General features: G+C 38.9%; 2 protein-coding genes across 3 annotated transcripts; both read right to left on the bottom strand.

The window, feature by feature from the left end:
• Nucleotides 1–570: 570 nt before the first annotated feature.
• LOC108105379 (mucin-4) lies at nucleotides 571–19,848 on the bottom strand. Of its 2 annotated transcripts, none has more exons than XM_017211921.2 (7): nucleotides 19,580–19,848; nucleotides 10,950–11,045; nucleotides 3,327–3,421; nucleotides 2,747–3,233; nucleotides 1,649–2,207; nucleotides 1,414–1,587; nucleotides 571–1,328 (listed from the first exon to the last, which is right to left on the bottom strand). In XM_017211921.2, exons 3-7 carry the CDS (start codon nucleotides 3,376–3,378, stop codon nucleotides 1,218–1,220), a joined length of 1,383 nt encoding a protein of 460 aa, XP_017067410.1. In that variant the 5' UTR covers nucleotides 3,379–3,421; nucleotides 10,950–11,045; nucleotides 19,580–19,848; the 3' UTR covers nucleotides 571–1,217. The 2 variants fall into 2 exon arrangements, with proteins under 2 accessions (XP_017067410.1, XP_017067409.1); XM_017211920.2 differs by having other exon boundaries at nucleotides 1,408–1,587; nucleotides 19,580–19,847.
• On the bottom strand, nucleotides 7,622–10,121 carry LOC108105378 (pollen-specific leucine-rich repeat extensin-like protein 1). Its single transcript, XM_017211919.1, has one exon. It carries the CDS (start codon nucleotides 9,759–9,761, stop codon nucleotides 7,827–7,829), a length of 1,935 nt encoding a protein of 644 aa, XP_017067408.1. The 5' UTR covers nucleotides 9,762–10,121; the 3' UTR covers nucleotides 7,622–7,826.
• Nucleotides 19,849–20,159: the final 311 nt, after the last annotated feature.

Below are 20,159 nucleotides of genomic sequence, written 5' to 3'. Positions count from 1 at the left end.
TTGTATTCTTGGAATTCTAAGGGTTAGTCTTTTACTTGAAAAAAATTGTTTAAATTTTAAATATTTATATTATTTACAGAACTTACCTTTGCTTTAACCAAATCCTTTATAAAAATATAACACCTGTCGAACACGTTTTACTAATCAAATTTCTGATCTTAGATCCGTTGCTTTCCCAACACTGATTGCGTATACAATTTTCCCCAACAATCTGGCCACGCCAATGGATAACAGCTTTTCAAATTATTTCGGTTTAGCATTTAATGATTAATGTACCATCTGTTTTGTTTTTCGTTTAATATTTGCAACATTCGAACGGATAATACAAGTACAAGTGGTGTATAAAAGTTCGATGAGCAAAATTGACAAGGATTGTGTGGCAGTAAACAGTTTTTCTTGTTCTTCGTTAGCTTATACTTCATTGATAAATATGTATATATATTGAAACAATTGAATGCAGTGTTGCCAGAGTTTTGGTGATAGTAAAAGGGGTTTCCCCAACAAAGCCCAAAAGCTTTTAATATTATCCTTTTATTTTCACCAAAATTCTAGCAACACCAGTGTTCATGTGTGATGTTTTCATTTAATTGTTGTTTGCTTGCTTCGCTTTAAATACAGTAATTACAGTGTAAAGTTGCTCTATAGGCTAAACTGGAAGGAATGATTGCGTTTAATTGTTGGACACACAAGGTTGGAAACTTAATAAATAGCTGTTATTAAAATTAGGCTTGGGAGAGATTTGGTTGGGAGTGGGGCTATTAAGGGGAAGGTGGCGATAAAATAGTCAACAATATAAATAAGAATTAATAATTAACTAACAGATACGAGTACAATTGGGTTTGTCAAGAGAGCTGGGATTTGGGCTGGAATAAAGTGGGAAAAGGTTGTTGGAAGGGCTTTAACTAACAGCCAAGACCAACAAAAAACATTGCGCACTTAAAATCTAACACGTACACTAAACATAATTTTGGTAGTTTGGGCTTAAACTAGTTGCTCGTTTTGGTTGCCTAACATTAGTAAATACATACACGCGCTTAAAAACTACGCTACTTAATGATTATGATGTCTGTTTTTGAAATCAGGAATGCAATTCCATCCAAAACAGAACGAAACGATATTGAGATGAAACTAAAAAAAAAAAACGAATCAAAATGATATGGAATGGGAAGGAATTTGGGGGGATGGGGGTATACACTTCCAACTGGAGAGGCCGGAAATTAAAGCTTTGTATGTTTGACCGTATCCGTCCAATAGTTCTGTATTGTCATCGCCTCCAGCGAATTGAGAAACGAGTCGTTGTCCAAACTGTACATCTCATCCGAATTGTCCTGCAAAATCGAATGGGAAAACTATTTTTAGTGCATACGAAATTCTGGATCCCGTGGTAATTGGTCAACGAATCCTTACACTCACCCGCATGGTGCTATCATCGATATAGACACTCGAGTCCGGTTCACTCAAAGCCTGCGGCTTATTCAGATACCGACGGCGGTACAGTACGATCCCAATGGTGCCCACCGTGCAGCATATTCCGAAGACAGTGAAGCAAATCGCTGAGATTGCGCCAGCATCCAGGAAATAAGTTCGCTAAAAGGAAGGAAAAGATCAAAATTAATGTTTAGTTTAGATAAATAAACCTTCAACTCACCTGAATGGCCAGAGCCTCGGAAGAGATATTTCCCTCATCCCCAATGGTTCCATCGTAGAACCCAGATCCGGCCGCGCCACCTGCCACGCTGGGCGCCGCGGAGGCTGATCGGGTCAGTAGACTCTTCGTGTCGCTGGAGAAGTTAATATAGCGATTGATGTGCTTGTACTCTGCGGAAAGAACTTTGGATTTGCGTGACCTATGCTCGCTCTCGGCACGTCTAAGTTCATCCTCCTTGTTGGCATTTTCCAGGGTGAATGGTGCCTTTTCCCCGTCGCCATCGTTCGTTACTCCTCCTGACCCCGCTCCACCTGCTGCACCCGCCAGGAGCTCATCAGACAACCACTCAGTATTTATTTTGGGTGTCGATGGTGTAGCCGCAGAACCAGCTGGAGTGGATAGGGTGGCACTGCCTCCGGTTCGCGGTGTCGTTGCAGTGGTCGAGGATATTGCCACCGCTTTGGTGGTGCTTCTTGTTGTCGTTGTGGCCGGACTATTGCTGCTGATTGGAACGGGTTTTGTGGTGGTGCTATTGCTGCTGCTGATGCTGTCATTTGTACTGATTCGAGGGAGAGATGAGGTTTGCAAGGAGGTTAATAATCGTGGATATATATATCGAATTACATTTATTTTTAAGATTAATCTTTAGGGTACCTAAAAACGACCTTTTCTCTCCCTTCCAAAACTTGTAAGTTGCCTCTGGGTTGTCCGATTTTTAAGAACTAAACTTTTTTATGATCAGAATTACAAAATCAATAAAATTGCATTGAAAGTATGTCATTTTTCAAAGACTAATTTTTTTTTTCAAAATGTTGCATTTTAGGCAAGGGGTACCCCTTACAGAATTTTCAAAATTTTGAGAAATTTTTTTTCCAGAAATTTGATAAAACTGGTAAGCAACTTTTTTCTTTGGTTAAAAACATTTAAGAAAATACTATTCCCATTAAAATAAAATAATTTTTGGCTGTTTTATAGAGATTTTAACAGGAAAAAAGGCTCTTTTTTGGTCAAAATTTAAGAAATTTTCTTTCCGGTTAAAATTGGATTTTAATATTAAATATTTCCTTTTATTATTAATATTATTTTTAGCAAACTCACCTAGTACTACTGCTGAAATTCGTAAAGTTATTCAGCTGATCGGAGGTAAAGTCCGCCGATCGCTTGAACTCGAACTGGGCCAGCTCCTCATTGGCAGCAGCTTCCTCGGTTTCAGCATCCGCATCTGGATCTGAATCTGAAACTGCCTCATCCGGCTCCCGCTCTTGATCTGCTTCCGGATTTTCATCCTGCTCCTCCTCACGATCATTGAGCGGCATCTCTTCCTCCTTCAGCTCCACCGCCTGGTCAACATCTTCGACCTGCGACACTGCAGGGCCACCATCATAGCTGGGAGTCACCAACGGCCTGCTGGTGGTGGGTCGGTGGGTCAGGTCCATGATGTTGCTCTGGGTGGCTGTGCCCCAGGTCTGGGTCACCGTCGTCTGGTAAAGTTTAGTGGTTCGCACGGGCTGCGGATGTGGACTGGAGGCCAGTGACTCGGCCTCCTGGCTGGGATATGTGTGGACATGGCTGGACAGCAAGTTAACTGCCGGGGAAATGAAATCCAAAAAAAAAAGGTGTTAATGGATTAAGGTACTGTTGACCTACTTGAATATTAGATCAAGTATTGATATATTACCACTTAGGATGAGGGTTATCCAGAACCAGTGTGACCACCAGTAGAAAGTCATGATGCGTCCCGTTCTGTGATCTTGCGACGACTGCTCCCAAACGCTGGAAGAGATGGGGAAGAGAAAGAGTGGATGAGTCAGTGGTTTTTGGGGGTAAACAATTGGCATTCAGGGTAGATGGAGCTCTCGATGAAGTCATCGAAATCGCATTTTCGAAATACGTTTTTATATATGTTCTGGGAAACGGGTTTAGTCGCCTTGTCCCGCCACCAGAGGAGTTGCCATTTTGGGGCATTTCTGGGTGCCATCCACTCATCCTCAGCCTACACTGAACAAAAAGACTCTTTAATGCTATTTATATGACTTTATATTTATGGTTTCCCATATTATCGTTAACCAACCCACAGATATAGATTCAAACTCACTTGAGATTATATATTTACCATATCGGTTTTATATATATTTTCTCGGTGTAACTATCCACCCACTGAAGGTCGACGACTTGTGAAATAAAAACAAAAGGCCTCTTTAGTCGCATCTTCCAATGATTATTTCCAGCCCCGGCCCATCCCTTTTTTTTTTCTTGTTAATACCATTTCAAGTTTCGGCCCACGCAAAAAAAAAAAGATGTAACTGTCTTAAATGGCTATGACTGTATGGGCCAGCACTTCGAACCTCTCGTGCTTGCTCTTAATTGTTTTGCCGCTTTGTTCTGGCCAACTGGCAATACAAATAAAGACAGCGAATGGCGTTTAAATGGGAACGACACGGCGATACTTAGCAAGAAGATAAATACAAATCGGTTTGCTAACTTATATAGCTTAACTATATCTAAAACAGACTTTAATATACATTTTGTAAACTTCAAAAAACTTAAAAACCTTCCCAAACCTCTCTTAGGCCTAATATACCCTAACTAACCTAAAGGTAGTTGAGAAAGAGGAAAAAATTAGCATTTCAATTTTGGGCGGCTGTGAAAATACCAATTTAGTGTTAGCTGCTGGGTATGTTGTTGTTGTTTTTTTTGGTTATACACAAACTTTTGGCAATTCCGAGAGCCGAAAAGCACAACTTAAAGCCCGGCCTAATTCACAATTTGTGTGGCACGTACATTTGCTTGTGCTAAAAACGAATCGAGAACTGAGAACCGAGAACCGAGAATTTGTTAAACGTATTTTACGCATTTATTTGGGTTAATCGCCTTGTTTGAGTTGTGTTCTCCGCTCTAGTCTAGTCTCTACATATATCTCTATCTTTATAGAAATTAGTTGGCTGCCAAGAAAGTTCACCTGCAATATTACGCATACGCCAGTTATGACAAGCCATGTACATGACATCAGGCGTTAAAGGTCAGAAAAGGCATTTCGTCGCCTGGTTTTTATGCTTTATGCTCCATGGTAATTCGATGGGGCCATAAAAACAAAACAGCAATTGTTTAAAGCCCGCCGGATTTATTGTAAACAAAGCCAAAAGCGAGGCGGCCAATGCAGAGAAGTTCTGCGAACCATAACGAATGACATCCATACCAGACTTGAGCTTCGAAACAGCAAAAACAACAAGCAGAAAACCAAAAACCCCAAAGGGGAAATATGCTATGGGTATGGCTATGGTATAGGGGGGTATATACCCTATAGTATATATGCTATATGCAAATCTCATCAGCATCGTTAAACAATTTGCCCAGCAGCCGGCTTAAAGACCGATGCACCTCATTATACAGATCAAGACGATATAATAGTCGTTGTGTTTGTGGAAAAAAAACAAAAGAAAACTAAAACCCTTTAAGCCAGTTTCATTAGTAGATAGTTTTACGTTTTAACAAGCAACGAATGTGGAGAAAAATCACGTTTTAATAGGTTACTAAAACGATTTAAACTTCGCACAAAGAAAAGTAACTCAAACTGCATACAAAATATGACTTTTCTTTTTCCTAACACTATTGCAAGCTTGTTTTTTTCCTTAACATTCCCTTCGAATTACTAGATTTGTGAACATAGCTGTAGTGTCTGGCATATCTGCCATCAGTGGGCCGCCTTTTCAAATTGGACTCAAGGCCCTGGGCCCTGTATGCAGACCATTTCATAATACCATGCCACAAAGGCAAAGAAAACGTTGGAGAAAAAACCAAATGCACTTTCATATGCCCACAAAACTGGAGCAAGTGCCTCCACATTGCAATTAAGCCCTGCCCTGCCACAAAGAAAACACCCAGGGAAATAGACAGTTTTGCCTGTTGCCTTCTCTCAGATACTCTTTTCCCCTTTTCAATTAACTTTAACATTTATATTTCATCTTCTTTGTTAGGCACATAAATCAATAGCTTTTTATAAACTCATATTCAATATGGATTAACTGGACTGACTAGCGTTCTGTGTTAGTTACGATCTTGATAAGCTAGTAACTGGATTTCATAATAATAGAACCAGTTCGGGTGACTGCAATTATTATTGTTTGAAATATGATTGGGTTGGGCACTATATTTTTGTGGTTTTGGGTTAAGGAATGTATAAAAAATATATAAAAAATAATACATTAACTTAATATATGTTAAACATTAATAAAAGTTAAGTTTTATCAACAAGAACCAGGATTAAAGTAGCTTTAAAACTGATTTATTCATCATTTAAAGGCCAATCAGATTAAGTAATCATAACTTTAGTTAGTAAATATATTACTTTTGTATTTTGTATCCCCTAAAATCTTAACAAAGCTCATGAGAAAGCCAAGATACCCTTTCGAAAAAGGGGGAAAAAAAGGGAAAAGACGGGGAGAACTCGGTAAAAATTAAAGAAAATAAAAACAAGGCAACCTTCAAGTGCAGGCGACAAAGGCGAAATTGAAATGGCAAAGTGCAATAATTATATGCAAGGGGGCGGGGCAGGGCGGTGCGACGTTCGTCGTTGGGCGGCAAGGGAAAAGTGGGTGGGAAAGTTCACGCTCACTTTCTATTCGCGGCACGCAAAAGTTTCAATCTGGAAACACAGACATTATTTCAGACTCCCGATTGATACGAAATAAAATGCGAAGATTCTAGATTTTTGTAAATAAATTAAAATGCAAACTAAATTTGCATTTAATATGGGAACTTGCCTTAATTACTTTGTAAATAAATTGCAAATCTAATAGGCTGAGAACAAAGTAAAGTTAATATCTGATTAAAATAGAATACTACTGAGGTGATCTCATCTCATCCACTCGTCTGAATGCCTCTCATTGTGGCTAAAATAAATGTATATTTATTGAAATTAGCAAACAATTGTTACTTTCGGCACAGTCGTAACCCATTTAAACGGCTTCTCTGTGGCAATTTTCCAGCATTTCACTTCTTTTCACCGACTTGAAATGCTTTCTTTGTCTTCTTTCCCAACTCCTAGCCACTTATCTAACAAATAACTTCATTTTCGGTATGCAAATCGAAAGTGAAGGCTCCCTCACATCGCAGAACAAAGTGAAATTTCTTTCCCAAATGCCTTTAGATCGGGGTCACTGGCAAGTAACGTGCGTGTCACCACTGCAAATTGTCTTATCTTCAAAGGGTTTACGTTATTAATACAACATTTCTTGTTTTATGAAATGAAGTTAAACTTTAAAGATTGTACAATAAATATTAAGTGCGGTTTTGCAACTCAAACTTAAAATCGAGTTATTGTTCAGACACTTATCTGTCCGTCTTTTAATGACTATTATTGCACTTACATTATTAACTTAATCGCCAACTACTTGTTTAATTAATAGCGTTCGATGACCAGCTTTCTTTAAAAAGCAAGTTGATATGAGTGGGATATATAATATAGATCCATAAATCATATAATAGATTAATTGATTTGCTTAACTTGTTGATAGTATTCGACAGGCTAAGCTAGTTGATTAGATAATAAAGGGGGAGGGGGGGAGCTGACTCAAGTAAAGCAAAGACTGATAACTACAGTTTATAAGGCAACTCATCTTATTTGATTTCCGTTAAAAGACTTTGATTTGGTAACATTAGAAAACGAAACTGCTGCCAGCCAAACAATTGACGCTGACAAGTTCGTTTTTTCCCTCCATTTCAATTGTTCGTTTTTTAGTTGATTTTTTTTTCGCATATTTTTCACTTTCTTCTACTGAGTTGGCTGAAAAGTGAAATTTTTATGGCTTTCCTATAGGTATTTCCAAGATAACTCTTCAGTTTTCATTCTGGTTGAGATTGTTTTTGATTATTAAGTTGAATTTTCTGTTACTTAAAAACGAAAGCCTATTCGATTAGCTTCATAAACTATTTTTGATCTTAAAAAACTCAATCACCTATGAAGTTAACAGAATATTTTCTACATTACAAACATTCCTTTATTGATAAATAGATGAAAAATGAAATATATTCTGCTGTATTCAAGGTGTCTGTTGTTTACATTACAAAACCCCCAAATAGGGGGGCAATGCTATCAATTTTCCTTTCGGTGATAGTGGCTATTATCAAAAATGATATATTTTGCGACAGTACTTCTTTTTTCCATCAGTTTTTCACAGCTCTAGCGACTAGAACGGTTGGCATTTAAGTCCGGAAACATATAAATGGCCATTGAGTCCAGCTCCGCCTGTTCCATCTGCTCGCTGAGATCCTCCTGCTGCGGATAACCAGTCGGTGGACGGCTGAAATCCAAAGGCACGGGCATGGCCGTCGGTTGAGTGTAGGGATAGGACTGAGAGTCAAAGCCAGCATCAAAGTGATCGTCATTGCCTGACAGCGTAGACAGATAGCCATAGCTCGGCTGATATTGATAACCATATTCTGACTGAGGTGGATAGCTATTCCCTGGCTGGGACTGGTAGCGATGTCCATGTTGGGATTGATGGACATACACTGGCTGAGATGTATAGCCGTACTCTGCCTGGGATGCGGTTCCTTGCACTGGCTGAACTTGATCGCCACTGAAGTAGCTATCCGAAGTACTTGAAGATGGATGGCTTGAGGATAGATAAGTTGAAGATGGATAGATTGAAGATGGATAGGTTGAGGATGGATGGGTTGAGGATGGATAGGTTGAAGATGGATACGTTGAAGATAGATTGCTTGGAGATGGATAGCTTAATAGGGGATAGGTAGAAGATAGATTGGATGGATAGCTTGAAGAAGGATATCTCGAAGAAGTATAGCTTGAAGCAGGATAGCTCGAAGAAGAATAAGTTGAGGAAGGATAGGCTGTAGATGGATAAGTTGAAGATGAATAAGATGAAGTTGGACAGGTTGAAGCAGCATAAGTTGAAGACGAAGACGATGATGGATATTGCTGTTTAATGGGGGGCTCATCCGCCGGCGGTGGCTTCAGATGCTCAGAGCGAAGCTCCTCGGCAATGGCCATAAGGGCTTCCTGCAGCGGAATATCCTTCTGGGTAACAGCTATTTGAAGGCGAATCTTCTGCTCCGGTGTCAATTGGATATGGTCAGACATATTCGCATCATAGACAGTGCATCCTCGTGGTCGGCTTGGCTCACCGGGCTGGTGTTCTCTTTCTGAAATATCCATAAACGAGAAGGTCTCAAAGGCCATATTGAGGACGCTGGGATCCAATGGTGTTGCCTGGCTTGAGCCCAGTGAAACCACATCCATGGTTGTGGCCAATTGAGGTTGAGTAACGCCCCGGATCTTGGGTGTTATGGTGGCCGTGGACGCGGGCCCTGGCTCAGATGGTTGAAAAGCAGGATACGAGAAGAATTCCCAAGCAGTTTGCCGTAACTTCTCATAGGATGGAATCTTCTCTCCATTTGGCCAATTGAATTTGTCCGACGATGAGGTGCTGGGCCCTGGCTTCTTCTGGATATCATCCGGACTGCTGTTGCGCCGCCATTCATTGGATGGCTGTGGAGATACCGTCGGCTGATTCCGGTCCTGGTTATATCCAGATGTATGATATTTCTTTGGCTTTTCCGGATCATTCTTCTTAGTGATTGGCTGGCCCAAATCCAGAAACTTGAGAAGTCCTTGCTTGGTATCCTCCAAGAAGTTGTAGTATTTCTGCTGGGAACTGCCAGGCTGCTTGTGGTTGCTCACCTGGGGCAGCTGCTCGTTATTGTTGCTCTGCTTCTGAGATTTTTGCTGCATCGGCTCCTCCTGCAGAGGCTTCTCGTGCAGCGGCTTCTGCGATTCTGGATGCGGCATCTCAAGCTGCAGCGTCTGCTCTTGATGCGGCTCTTGCTGAGGCAGCTCTGGGTGCGGCGGCTCGTGCTGCAGCGGCTCCTGCTGCAGCTCTTCCTGCTGCAACGGCTCGTGCTGCAGCTCTTCCCTACCAGCTGGCCCAGGAGTGATAGATGCCTCAGTCTTTGGCCACTTCTTCTTCTTCAGCGGCTGCTGTATGAACTTTGGCGGCTCGAGTATAGTCGTCGGTTTCTCCAAATTTTGATTTTGGTTCTTAATCAAAAGTTTTAGCTGCGCTTGCGACATTCTAGGAAATTTCTTGTGTGGCATCTTGATTAGAATTTTATTTACAAAAGTTTTTGTGTGTCGACCTGATCAGGCGTTATACCAAACTGAATAGAGATATGGCACGACGAATCCTATGAAATTCAATCTTGGAAATGGCACAGTCTACTTTAGTTACAAAATATGTTTGCTTTCAAAACGATTTTGTATGTGTAGTCCTGGACAGAGGTTTCCGAAATGGGACGAGTTCAGGCCAAATCGAATGACTTTTAACTTTGAAAGTCCCAAAGGCTACTCGGATGTCAGATTTTGGACTGAACTTTATCGATATATTGCGTTGAAAAGAAAAGTTTTCATGTGGAAACCCTATCAATTCTATGGGTTATATTATTTTTTGATGGAAACTCTGATAGATATATTGCATATAGGAAAAGGAGTTACTAACACGGAAGCATATGCTATATAGCAGGTATATAATGTGTGTGTTTAGCTAGGGATATAGGTGTAAGCCCTTTAAAATACAGATTTTAAACAGCACTTAACTTAATTTCTGATACACACGACTGACTGAAATGGTTAACTTATTATAGAATTAGCAATTTGTCCAATGTTAAGGCCACATCATTTTGTCAACCTTGTTATTAGATTAGCCAAACCCAAAGCCAAGTACAAATGGCTAATTTAAGCCACACTAATCATTGTTTTAATTTGATAATAAATCAAATTTATCAGTGGTTACAGGTTGTATCGAAATATGTGCAAATGAATGGACTTTTTCTATAGCAACTTCCTACAACCCTTTGAGACAATTTATTGATTGTTAACCCTTTGATTTCCCCATCCTCTACTGATAGTATCGCTCCACCTATCATCGTTTTACGCAATTTCCCCCTCAAAAATCTTCCACACTTCCACAAATAAAGATCCCCCTGCCTGGGCAACAATGCCGAATGCCAAGATGCGATTTCCATGGAGCCCTAAGAGACCAAGTTGCGTTTTCAGTTCGCTCCGCTTTTCGTCTTGCAGTCTTTTTTTTTTTCCCCTATTGTTTTGATGGAAGCTGCAAATGCAATTGTCGACTGCCGACTGGCAACCGGATATGGTCACAAAAATCTGAAGTCTCATTCCCATATTCCCATAAAGCATATAGTCGTATATATATGTAAGTGCGACTCCCCTCTGCATATGATTTTCAGATTTGTTTGTTTTCATTTTCCCCCGCTTGGCACTCACAGTTGTGGTCGTTCCTACTTGGATTTCCTCCTCGACGGCGGTCTGAGTTTTCCCAGTAAATATTTGCCTAAGCTTCCTTCTTTGTTTCGGCTGCAACTGCAAGGTAAATAAATCAAATTGTTAGAAATGTCTTTTAATTATTACAAAAAAAAATTATAATTAAAATTTCAACCTTTTAACCAAGTTAATCTTTCAAGGACATTAACTAGATTCCTCTCGGATCTTGAAGATTTTTGCCCTGATTTGGATGCCCCGCTGACTTGGACACACTCAGTTGCACTCCACTGCGGATTCGGCTGGCTAAGCCCGCTGATCTCTGCCAGATATCGCCCCCTTACCCCTTTGATCTTCACTGTAAGGTAGCTTCGTTTTTGTTTAGCCTTTCTGTCTCGCTTTTTGGTTAATGAAAAAGCCAAAAGACTTGCCTTGGCTTTGGCTAATTACAATTAAAAACCCACCGCTCTGAGTCACAGATTATGTTATTATTATTATTTTTTAAGATTTTGTTATGCTTATGCAATGCGAGGCAGTTCATGGAGATAAGAACGTGCTCGAGTGTAACGTGAAGTGCTCTGGGCTGGGTTCAGAACCCAGCCGAATGACGTCGTTGGAACAGCGGGGGTAAGCTAATTAGTAGCAAAGTATATTAAATGGCATAAATTTCATATTTTTATATGCAATTATTTAACCTCTTTACCCTTTCACAACTTGCCAAACAATTTCTGTACTCTCATTGATAATTCGGTAAAGTTTAATTCAACTTTTTTTAAATTTAAGTAAGTGAACTAGCTAACTGGTATACCTATTGTGCTGACCAAGAGTGTGTAAGTTTTTGTTTTTGTTCCTCTTTTTGAAGGGCGCACCCATATGACGCGTTCTGTTTTCTGTTTTCTGGGCTTCTTTGGCTTTCGGCTGAGAAAGTGACAAACCAATTCCGCTGACCATGTTTGGACTGGCGCTTCTTGTTCTGTTTTGGTTTCGGCTTCTAAGTTTGTTTGCCTTCTATTTCTATTTCTATATTCATTTTCATTTTCCATTTACCGACAACGTGGTTGGAATGGCCAAATGGTGCTCCTCGATTGGGGTCAGTGCGGCTCGTTGTGGGTGCGATTAGCTGACACCGATTCCCGTCGGTTGATAACGCCAGTTAAGTTGCCCCAGAGACTGGGCCAAGTCAAATTCAATCGAAAGTTTGCTAAGGTTTAACTACAGGAACTACCATAAAGAGGGGGGAGGGAAAGGGCTTTTGACCCCAAAAGAAGGGGAGGTCCATCAGGAGAATTAACCTGGCCTATCTTTGGCTTTAATAATTTATGGCCTGAACTAGTTTAATAAGTGAATAGTACACTAATCGCTGATTGCACTCTATGAACTGAATAAACAACAAGTTAGCTAACTCTCTGACCAATATTTAATCAATTATTATGGACTTTCATAGCTTATTAACTTGTTAAAGTTCTTATTTGTTTAAAATGAAGTTTGCAGGCCCTTTTATTGGCCACTTAAATAACCAATTTAATTGGCAACTTAAACTTATAAAGACATTAAACCACTCTTTTCCTTACAGTTTTCCTACCGTTTTCATATTTCTCAGCTTGTCATCTTTCCGATGGCTGACGATGATGGTCAAAACATCACTGCCAAACGTTCATTCAACTCGTTTTCGGATTTGCAAATCTGGCTAAGAGCTAAAAGCTGGCACGCCACATCCGAGCCACCACAAATATATATATATATATATCTATACATATTTTAACCATAATGATATGGCCAATTCCGATGTTTCAAGCTAACTATGTGCAAATGTTTGGGCCGCACACAAAAGCGAAGAAACTATTTGCCAAATTTTTAATAACCATAATTAAGTGCTTAGAGCTAGGCAGGAAATTGCATAATTGTGGTTCCAAGTTCCCTACCCCTTTTCCACCTCCTCCTTCCTTCCATCAAACTCTTCCTCATTATGCAAATGCCTGGGGTCGCGGCGCGTTCTATTCGCGAATTAATCACGTATTTATCACGTAAAATGTGGCAGACACAAAAGGCTTTGACGTCACTGGAACCCGCCCCCAAGAACCACCTCGCCCTTCTCTAGATTTTTCACCATTTCTTATTGCGTTCTGATTTCTGACCCTTTGGGACGTGTTGTGATATCAAGAATATCGCTTGAATCTCGAAAGAAGCACGTAACTGCGCTAAAATATTAAAAATTACATGTTTATACATTTTTGATGGAGTTATAAAAATTAAATTAAATGATTTTTAAAGTTGAAAGAGTGTTAAAAACAAAACAAGCAAGCACGTTGCTAAATTAAAACAGCAAATTCCTGTAAACAAAGATAAGAATTCATATTCTTAAAAGTTAAAAACTACACTGAAAGGCAAATAAATTCCATTCCTTAGTTAAAGTTAAAGTATGTAGATGGAAAACTGCATTGTTTTTGAAACGAAAACCCTGCTCATTCTAATCTTAAACATTTTTAGCAGTGTAAAGTTCTCAAGGCTACTATTTGTCCGCTGGGAAAACTTTCATTTTGACTAATGTTAATGACTTTCTGGGGGGGCTGCAAGAGGTCTTGGCATTGAAATCTGGTTATTGATGATTGCACGCGAGCCTCACATGTGGAAAGATATATCTCTTTATGTATATATATATATACGTATATCTAACCAAAAACCGAACCAAAGAGATCCGAAAACATTGCATCTTCACACACCTAACTACCATTCAAATGGGCTTGGGGAAAACCTTTCCACTCGCGCTACCGTTTCAGACAATAGCCAAATGCCGCATTTATATAGGTACATATACGAGTATACCCCCGATTCCCCGCAGTGCAGCCCACTTTTACTTTCGGCTTATTGCACTACTTGGCCAGCAGGCGGCGCCACTTTCCCAAACACAAAACCTAACACAAAATTAATAATAATATAATATGGATCTCTTAAAAAGCCATTTCCTTTTGTTAAAAATAGCATAAGAAAAGGGCCAATGAAAGGTTAACAAAAGACAAGTTGGCCAAATTGATTGGATGGGGTGACATAATGGCAGTTGGCAGTTGGCAGCTGGCAGCTGGCTCCTTGTAATTAATTACAATTAATTGTGCTAATCAATTTGCCATCTCATGTCTAATATCATGAAGTCATAATGCGTTACATGATTTTAAATATAGATAATTGGAGGAGGAGGAGGAGGAGAGGAGGCGCTATTCACTATAATGGAGATACCTTAGTTCCTGTTTTTTTCTGCGTCTTTAACTCTCTCGAACACCTCTTTGCTGTTTCCGAGGCGGATGTTATGAGGGGAATGACTCTCACTAAAGGGTACAGGAAGTACAACTAGTTAGTACCTTACAGGAAAAAACAAGAGTTTCCTTAAGTTAAGATTAATCCAGCAGTCATGGGAGATCTTTTATATAGTCTAAGCAAATATTCAGTAATAAATGCATTCACTTTTCAATATAATTTACCCATAGATGACACATTTCCAAGCATTTCCGCTGCCTAAGAATATATGTAAAATCTTGTTTTTTGTCTCCCAGACAGTTGACTCACTAAACAAACAGCGAACGCAAAAAAAAAGTACACAAAAAACCTTTTGAAAAGTATTAAAAAAGACAGTTGAAGGTGAAAATAATTCTGCAATCCTCTGATAAACAAATTGCATCACCGCAGCGACAAAGAAAGCTGATTTAAGCGACCTTTTTAATAATTACAACTTAATTAAAGGTTACCAGACTCAAGGATTCATTTACACTTAAAAGAAAAAGACCATAGAACATAACAAAAGGCAACTTAAGATAATAAGAAAAACAAACAGACAGTCGCTGGAGCGACACTTAACTCGTTCCGCTTGTGGTTGCCTTTTGAATATAAGAAAAGCGTTGGGTGACTACTGGAAAACCCTTACGTAATCTAAAAAAAAAAACATATTGATTACGAAGTGAGATACATCGCTTCTTAAATGAAACACAAGCAGTATTTATATTAAGAGATTTTTGTATTTTTTCTAAGGAAAATTTATACTTTCCCCCAGATGGATTACGTTGAATTTTCTTTTTAATTTTCTTGGCTGGGCTCCAGGTTTTAATTTTTTGTTTTTGAGGTGGAAATTTATGGCACAACAACATCAAAGAGACGAAAGAAAAACTAAATTAAAATATCCCAGTGGGGTCTTAAACAGCTTGATTAAAGCCGGTGAAAATCTAAAATTGAAAATCTCTTATGCAACCATTCGGTCATCGAAGGCAAAAGTTAAGGCTGCGAAAAACCTTTTCCGCATTTTAGCCTTTGTTGGGCCAGAAATTAGTCAGCGGGAGGGGTGGTAAATTGTCATAGAAATAGAAATGCTAACGGTAGAAAGAGATAGAGGGGGAATCTCTCGCTGCGCTAAACATCCGCTGCACCACGGGTCGTATGAGTAACGTCAATTGAATTGACAGTTTAACAACAAATTGCACAACATTCAGGGGGGGGACGGACTATGGGATGTACAGGGGCCAGACAATAGCTTAGAGGCCTCATTAAATGCTTAGAGTGGAAAACGTATGTGAGCTAATTATTTCAGCTACACAGAGAAAAAAATATTTGAATCTAATGGCAGTTGCTGAAGGGATTTTAGAGAAAGTTAAAGTTAGTTACTAGTTAATTTTATATAAATTAATCTTTTTCCAACTTATTTCTAAACAAAATCCATTGCAATTTTCTAATAAAACCAACTCAATTTCCCGCTGTGCACGATTTTGCTCTCTATTATTATTGCATTTTTGCATGTGAACGGTGCTTTCGATTAGCCATTGTCATCAAAAACTATGCTCCACTGTACTGGCCCGGAATGCACTGGCGGTGACATCATAGTTAAACCGTATTTACGTTATAGTACGAGTATAGGTATTTCTATAGCCACCCACTTGGCTGGAACTGTGATGAACAATTGCCATCATCGATGGATCGTGGCTGTTAAATAAATTAAAGCGCGATTTGCATAAATTTGTAATCGAATCGAGGTGACAAAGCGTGTAATTTATGCAGCACAATCGATAACAGACAGAGGGCCCTCGATGAAGACACCAAACCATGCCCATTGTTCTCACAAAGCCACTACTACAAAAACTATAGAAAATAAAATCAAATACGAAAAAGAAATATGCAAAAAATATATGAATAAAGCAACGACAATGAAATTTTGTTTAACTGCAACGGCCACTGCAACGGCAACGCCATCGGCAACTGCATCTAAATCTGCATTTCAAGGCATCTACGTTCCCATAATGATGTTCATAAGTTTTTTGGCATCCGAAAGACAAGTCATTGGCGATCGCCCTCGTCATCGTTGGACGAAAACTAGAAAAAACTAGAAAACGTCATTGACATTGTCTTCCCACAAAAAGGGTCGAAAGAAATTTGGCCAAAAGTGACAGGCAGTTCTTGTGGCTTGGGAATGGAAGGCTATCATATATTAAAGTTAATAAAATACTGATAAACCTTAAAGTTATTCCCCCACAAAAATCAAAACTAAAGTGCCATAAATTCTAACTTTCATAACCAAAAACAAACTTTATGATCGTGCGACTTGATTTGCGTCAACATTCGATATTGGGGAATTATACAAATTAATTTCGGGCCATTTGGCACGTGAATTTTGAATGCTGTTATTGCTGACACAATTTTCGAATTGGCTAAACATTCAACGTTCATGCTCCATTCAGTCCTATTGTGCGTTCAATAAACTAAACTATCACCATTGTGGCTGCATTTGCAATCCGTTGAATGCCCAAGTTGCTTATATTATCTATCTTCTGTCTTTTTGTTTGTTGCGTGGTAGTCATCCATTATTGTTTTGGGTCAACGGGTGAGCAGGTGACCTTCAATCGATCCTAGAAAGCCCAGCTAGCCAGGAAGGTCAAAAGCCCCACGATCTTCGATCATCGAGATTCGAGAAGATGCCAAGTTCAAAGTCGAGACAACAAGGAAGTGTGAAGTAAGTTAACCACCAAACAAATATGCCACACTAAGCAAATGAAATAATAATACAGAAAATACAGCAATAAAAAACGGTAAGAGAGGTAAATATATCGGGCGCAGCTGTTGAGAAGTTGCTTGAAACTCGAGACTCGAGAAGTGAGGCTTCCATCCTCGCCGCCGGCAATTCACTTGCCCCATTGATCACTCAATGTTTAATCATCTTTCTGATTATTGTTTTTGCTCAATTATTTCAGTTATATCCCCCACCCCCTCTTCATCTGACATTGGCCCAAATTCAAAAATCATATTTAATTTTTAAACTAAAATAATCTCAATTTGTTCAGGGCCTAGAATCAAACATACAAAGGTGACACATCTGGTTAGGAAACGAGGGGGGAATAATTTGAAGCTACCGAAAGGGAGAGAGACGGGGGGGTAATGAAAATTTAATTTTAATTATTATTGTTTTTGTGAAAAGCGATTATGGCCGCCGCTCGTTGAACGCACACATGAGGAAGTTGTTGCAACTGGCACGCTTCCCCCAACCATATAAAGTGAATACTCTTCTGCCCCCCCCTTTCTCTTCCGCTCTTTTTCCAAGCCTCTAAAAAGCAACAAAGAAAATACTATTAAGAACGCTTTAATGGGGCTTTTCAACTTGGAGATACCCTTTGATAGAATACCTCTTAAAGGGACTTAATATGAATCATAAGGAACTTGCAACCCAAAACTAATATCACTAGCTTAGATAAATCTTGAAATCTAAGGGTGTAAACTTTTACAGGATCGAATATAAGGTTACCCTCTGACTTATACACCTTACCCGCAAGCTCTTTACAGGTAACCAACTCAGCCACAGTAGCTATGGCCGTAAGATCCGCAGCTGATTCAGAGTCTGTTGATTCTACTTACTTAACGTATGGCCTCTATGCCCGGCCAGTCATAAACTGGTTTAACGACTTAACGTTCTATAGGCAAGCAGCGGGGTTGAAAGAGAGGCTTTAAGCGGTGTAGAAACAGAGCAGGATAGATAGCTAGTCAGGTAGGCACTAAGCACTATGCACTAGGCACTACAACAAAATGTTAATCAGCCAATTGAGGCTGCACTTGGACTTGACAGCCAGCCGAAATGCACTTGATATATATACAGATATAAATATGGCAAGAGCCAAAGTATTGTATGACTCATTGGGCTATAGGAATCTTCACACCCTTTTCCGATTAGATAAAACAACACAACAACTGATAATATAGTATACTATAATATATAGACAAAAGGAAAAAAAAAAAAAAAAGAGGTAAACACAGGGAACGGAGGAATGGGGGGCAATATCAGAATCAGTGCATGGCAGCTGGCAAAGTGTAAATGATTTAATATATACAGCCAGCAATTGCCAATCCAGTTAAGAAAGGCATTAAAAAACTAAGTAATAATAATAAAAAAAAACAGTAAGCTGCTCGCTAACTGTAAAGAAAATCATAACAAAACGGCGAGTGGTGGAGAGATAAAATCGCCATTACTATTAATATGGGGTCTTGCGATTATTGTTACCCAGCTTTTTCTATGGGGTTAACTCACTTTATCATAGATCACTTAACACCAAAGTGCGGCCAACAACAGTGGCTAGCGGTTGATAGATAAAACAAGTACGATATCGGTTAATCAATGAAATTAAAGACTTGATATGGGTTCCTAACTTAAACCAACTAACTTTTCTTATCACTCGTGTTTACTATGTTAAATAATTGTTTTCTTTTTACCATTCTAGGGCTAGCAATCATTGGATATTAGTCATATTAGGGATTTCTTAAGTTTGGGGAAAAACGTGTAAAGGAAATTTGAATACTTCCGGAAGTCAAGATAAAGAATTTGAATATGGTTCTTGATGAATTATTGGTTTTCCCAGAATATCATCACTTAAGTTTCGAAATAAATAACAAATTGTATTTTATACAATAGCTAAAGAATATGAAAAACAAGTTTGGCTTAATAACTAACAAATAACTCATTTAAGAAATATTCCTAAATTAAACTCAAAACAATTTAAGGATTGCTTACTATTAGTTATGAATGAAATGCGAAAAATCAAAAACAATTAGGTACTTAAAATTGTGGCAATTAACTTGGCTATTTGAAACGGGAAATGTTTGTAAAAACGAACGGTTAATGCAGGTGCAATTTCCATTGGGGTAATCGCCTAATTACCGTTAGCCGTGCCTCACTGTATTTTCGTTTGTTTTTTTTTTCGGTCTTCTAATTGGCAATTGGCAACTCGGGCTTTTTGGCCATGCTCGACTAACTAAGTGAGCCTCGTTTAACGGTCTTTTATTTATTTAGTTATTGCAGCTGCTCGCTGAGCAAAAACAAATAACCAAAAATTGAAAAGTCAAACACATACACGCGCAGACAAACACCCACATGTACACAAAAAGGACCTGCACTTTTTGTTGTTTCGACTTTTGCTTTATTTTATTGATTTTTAGCCAAGAAAAAGAGACAGGTTCAAAACACACACAAACACATGCACAAACCTACACCCACACGCAGGAAAACACACCCTCGCTGTCTCTGTATGTGTATCCCTGAACTACCAACAATAAAAAATCCAAGGAAACAAACAATAAAATCAGCTAATTAACTAAAAGTCAGCTTAAGTCATAAAACAAACCTTTTAGAATTTGGTAAGAAGAATTAGTGTTTTGTTTATAAACTTTTCCTCGAAAATGGTATTCTTTTTTTTGTTGTTAATTAAGGCGCGCACCGCACGTTGTTACCAACAACAAAAACAGCACTAGAACAACAACAAGTATAACAAAGTTAGCCGCACGCCAAACATACACAACACATATACACGTTAAAAAAAAGAAGCGAAGACCGCACGAGAAAACCGCTTTTCCCTTCGAAATTCACGAACGTTATGTTTGCAACCGTCGGCGGGCCGTTCAAATATGACAGAAAAATCCCTCCATAAATTGGGGGATTTCTTAATATACCAAGAAAATACCAAATAAAAATATCTATTCAGACCCAAACCACTTATTATAAATCTTAGTAAATAAAAACGTAAAAATTAGTTTGTAAACAGTAGAAAACTAAATAATATAAATAACAATTAACAGATGAGTAAATGGGCAAGGCTTTTAGATATAAAATTTCACTTAATAATTGGCGGGGAATTCAAATATTTTGTCTTGGTAGAATCGCATTCTATCAATATGCCATAACCACATGGTGCGTGTTTTAAGGAA

The sequence above is a fragment of the Drosophila eugracilis genome, unplaced genomic scaffold (genome assembly GCF_018153835.1).
Source record: "Drosophila eugracilis isolate 14026-0451.02 unplaced genomic scaffold, ASM1815383v1 contig_498, whole genome shotgun sequence".
In the NCBI taxonomy this organism is placed as follows: domain Eukaryota; kingdom Metazoa; phylum Arthropoda; class Insecta; order Diptera; family Drosophilidae; genus Drosophila; species Drosophila eugracilis.
Note: the sequence above shows the minus strand (reverse complement) of the source record. Positions and strands in the feature narration are given on the sequence as shown.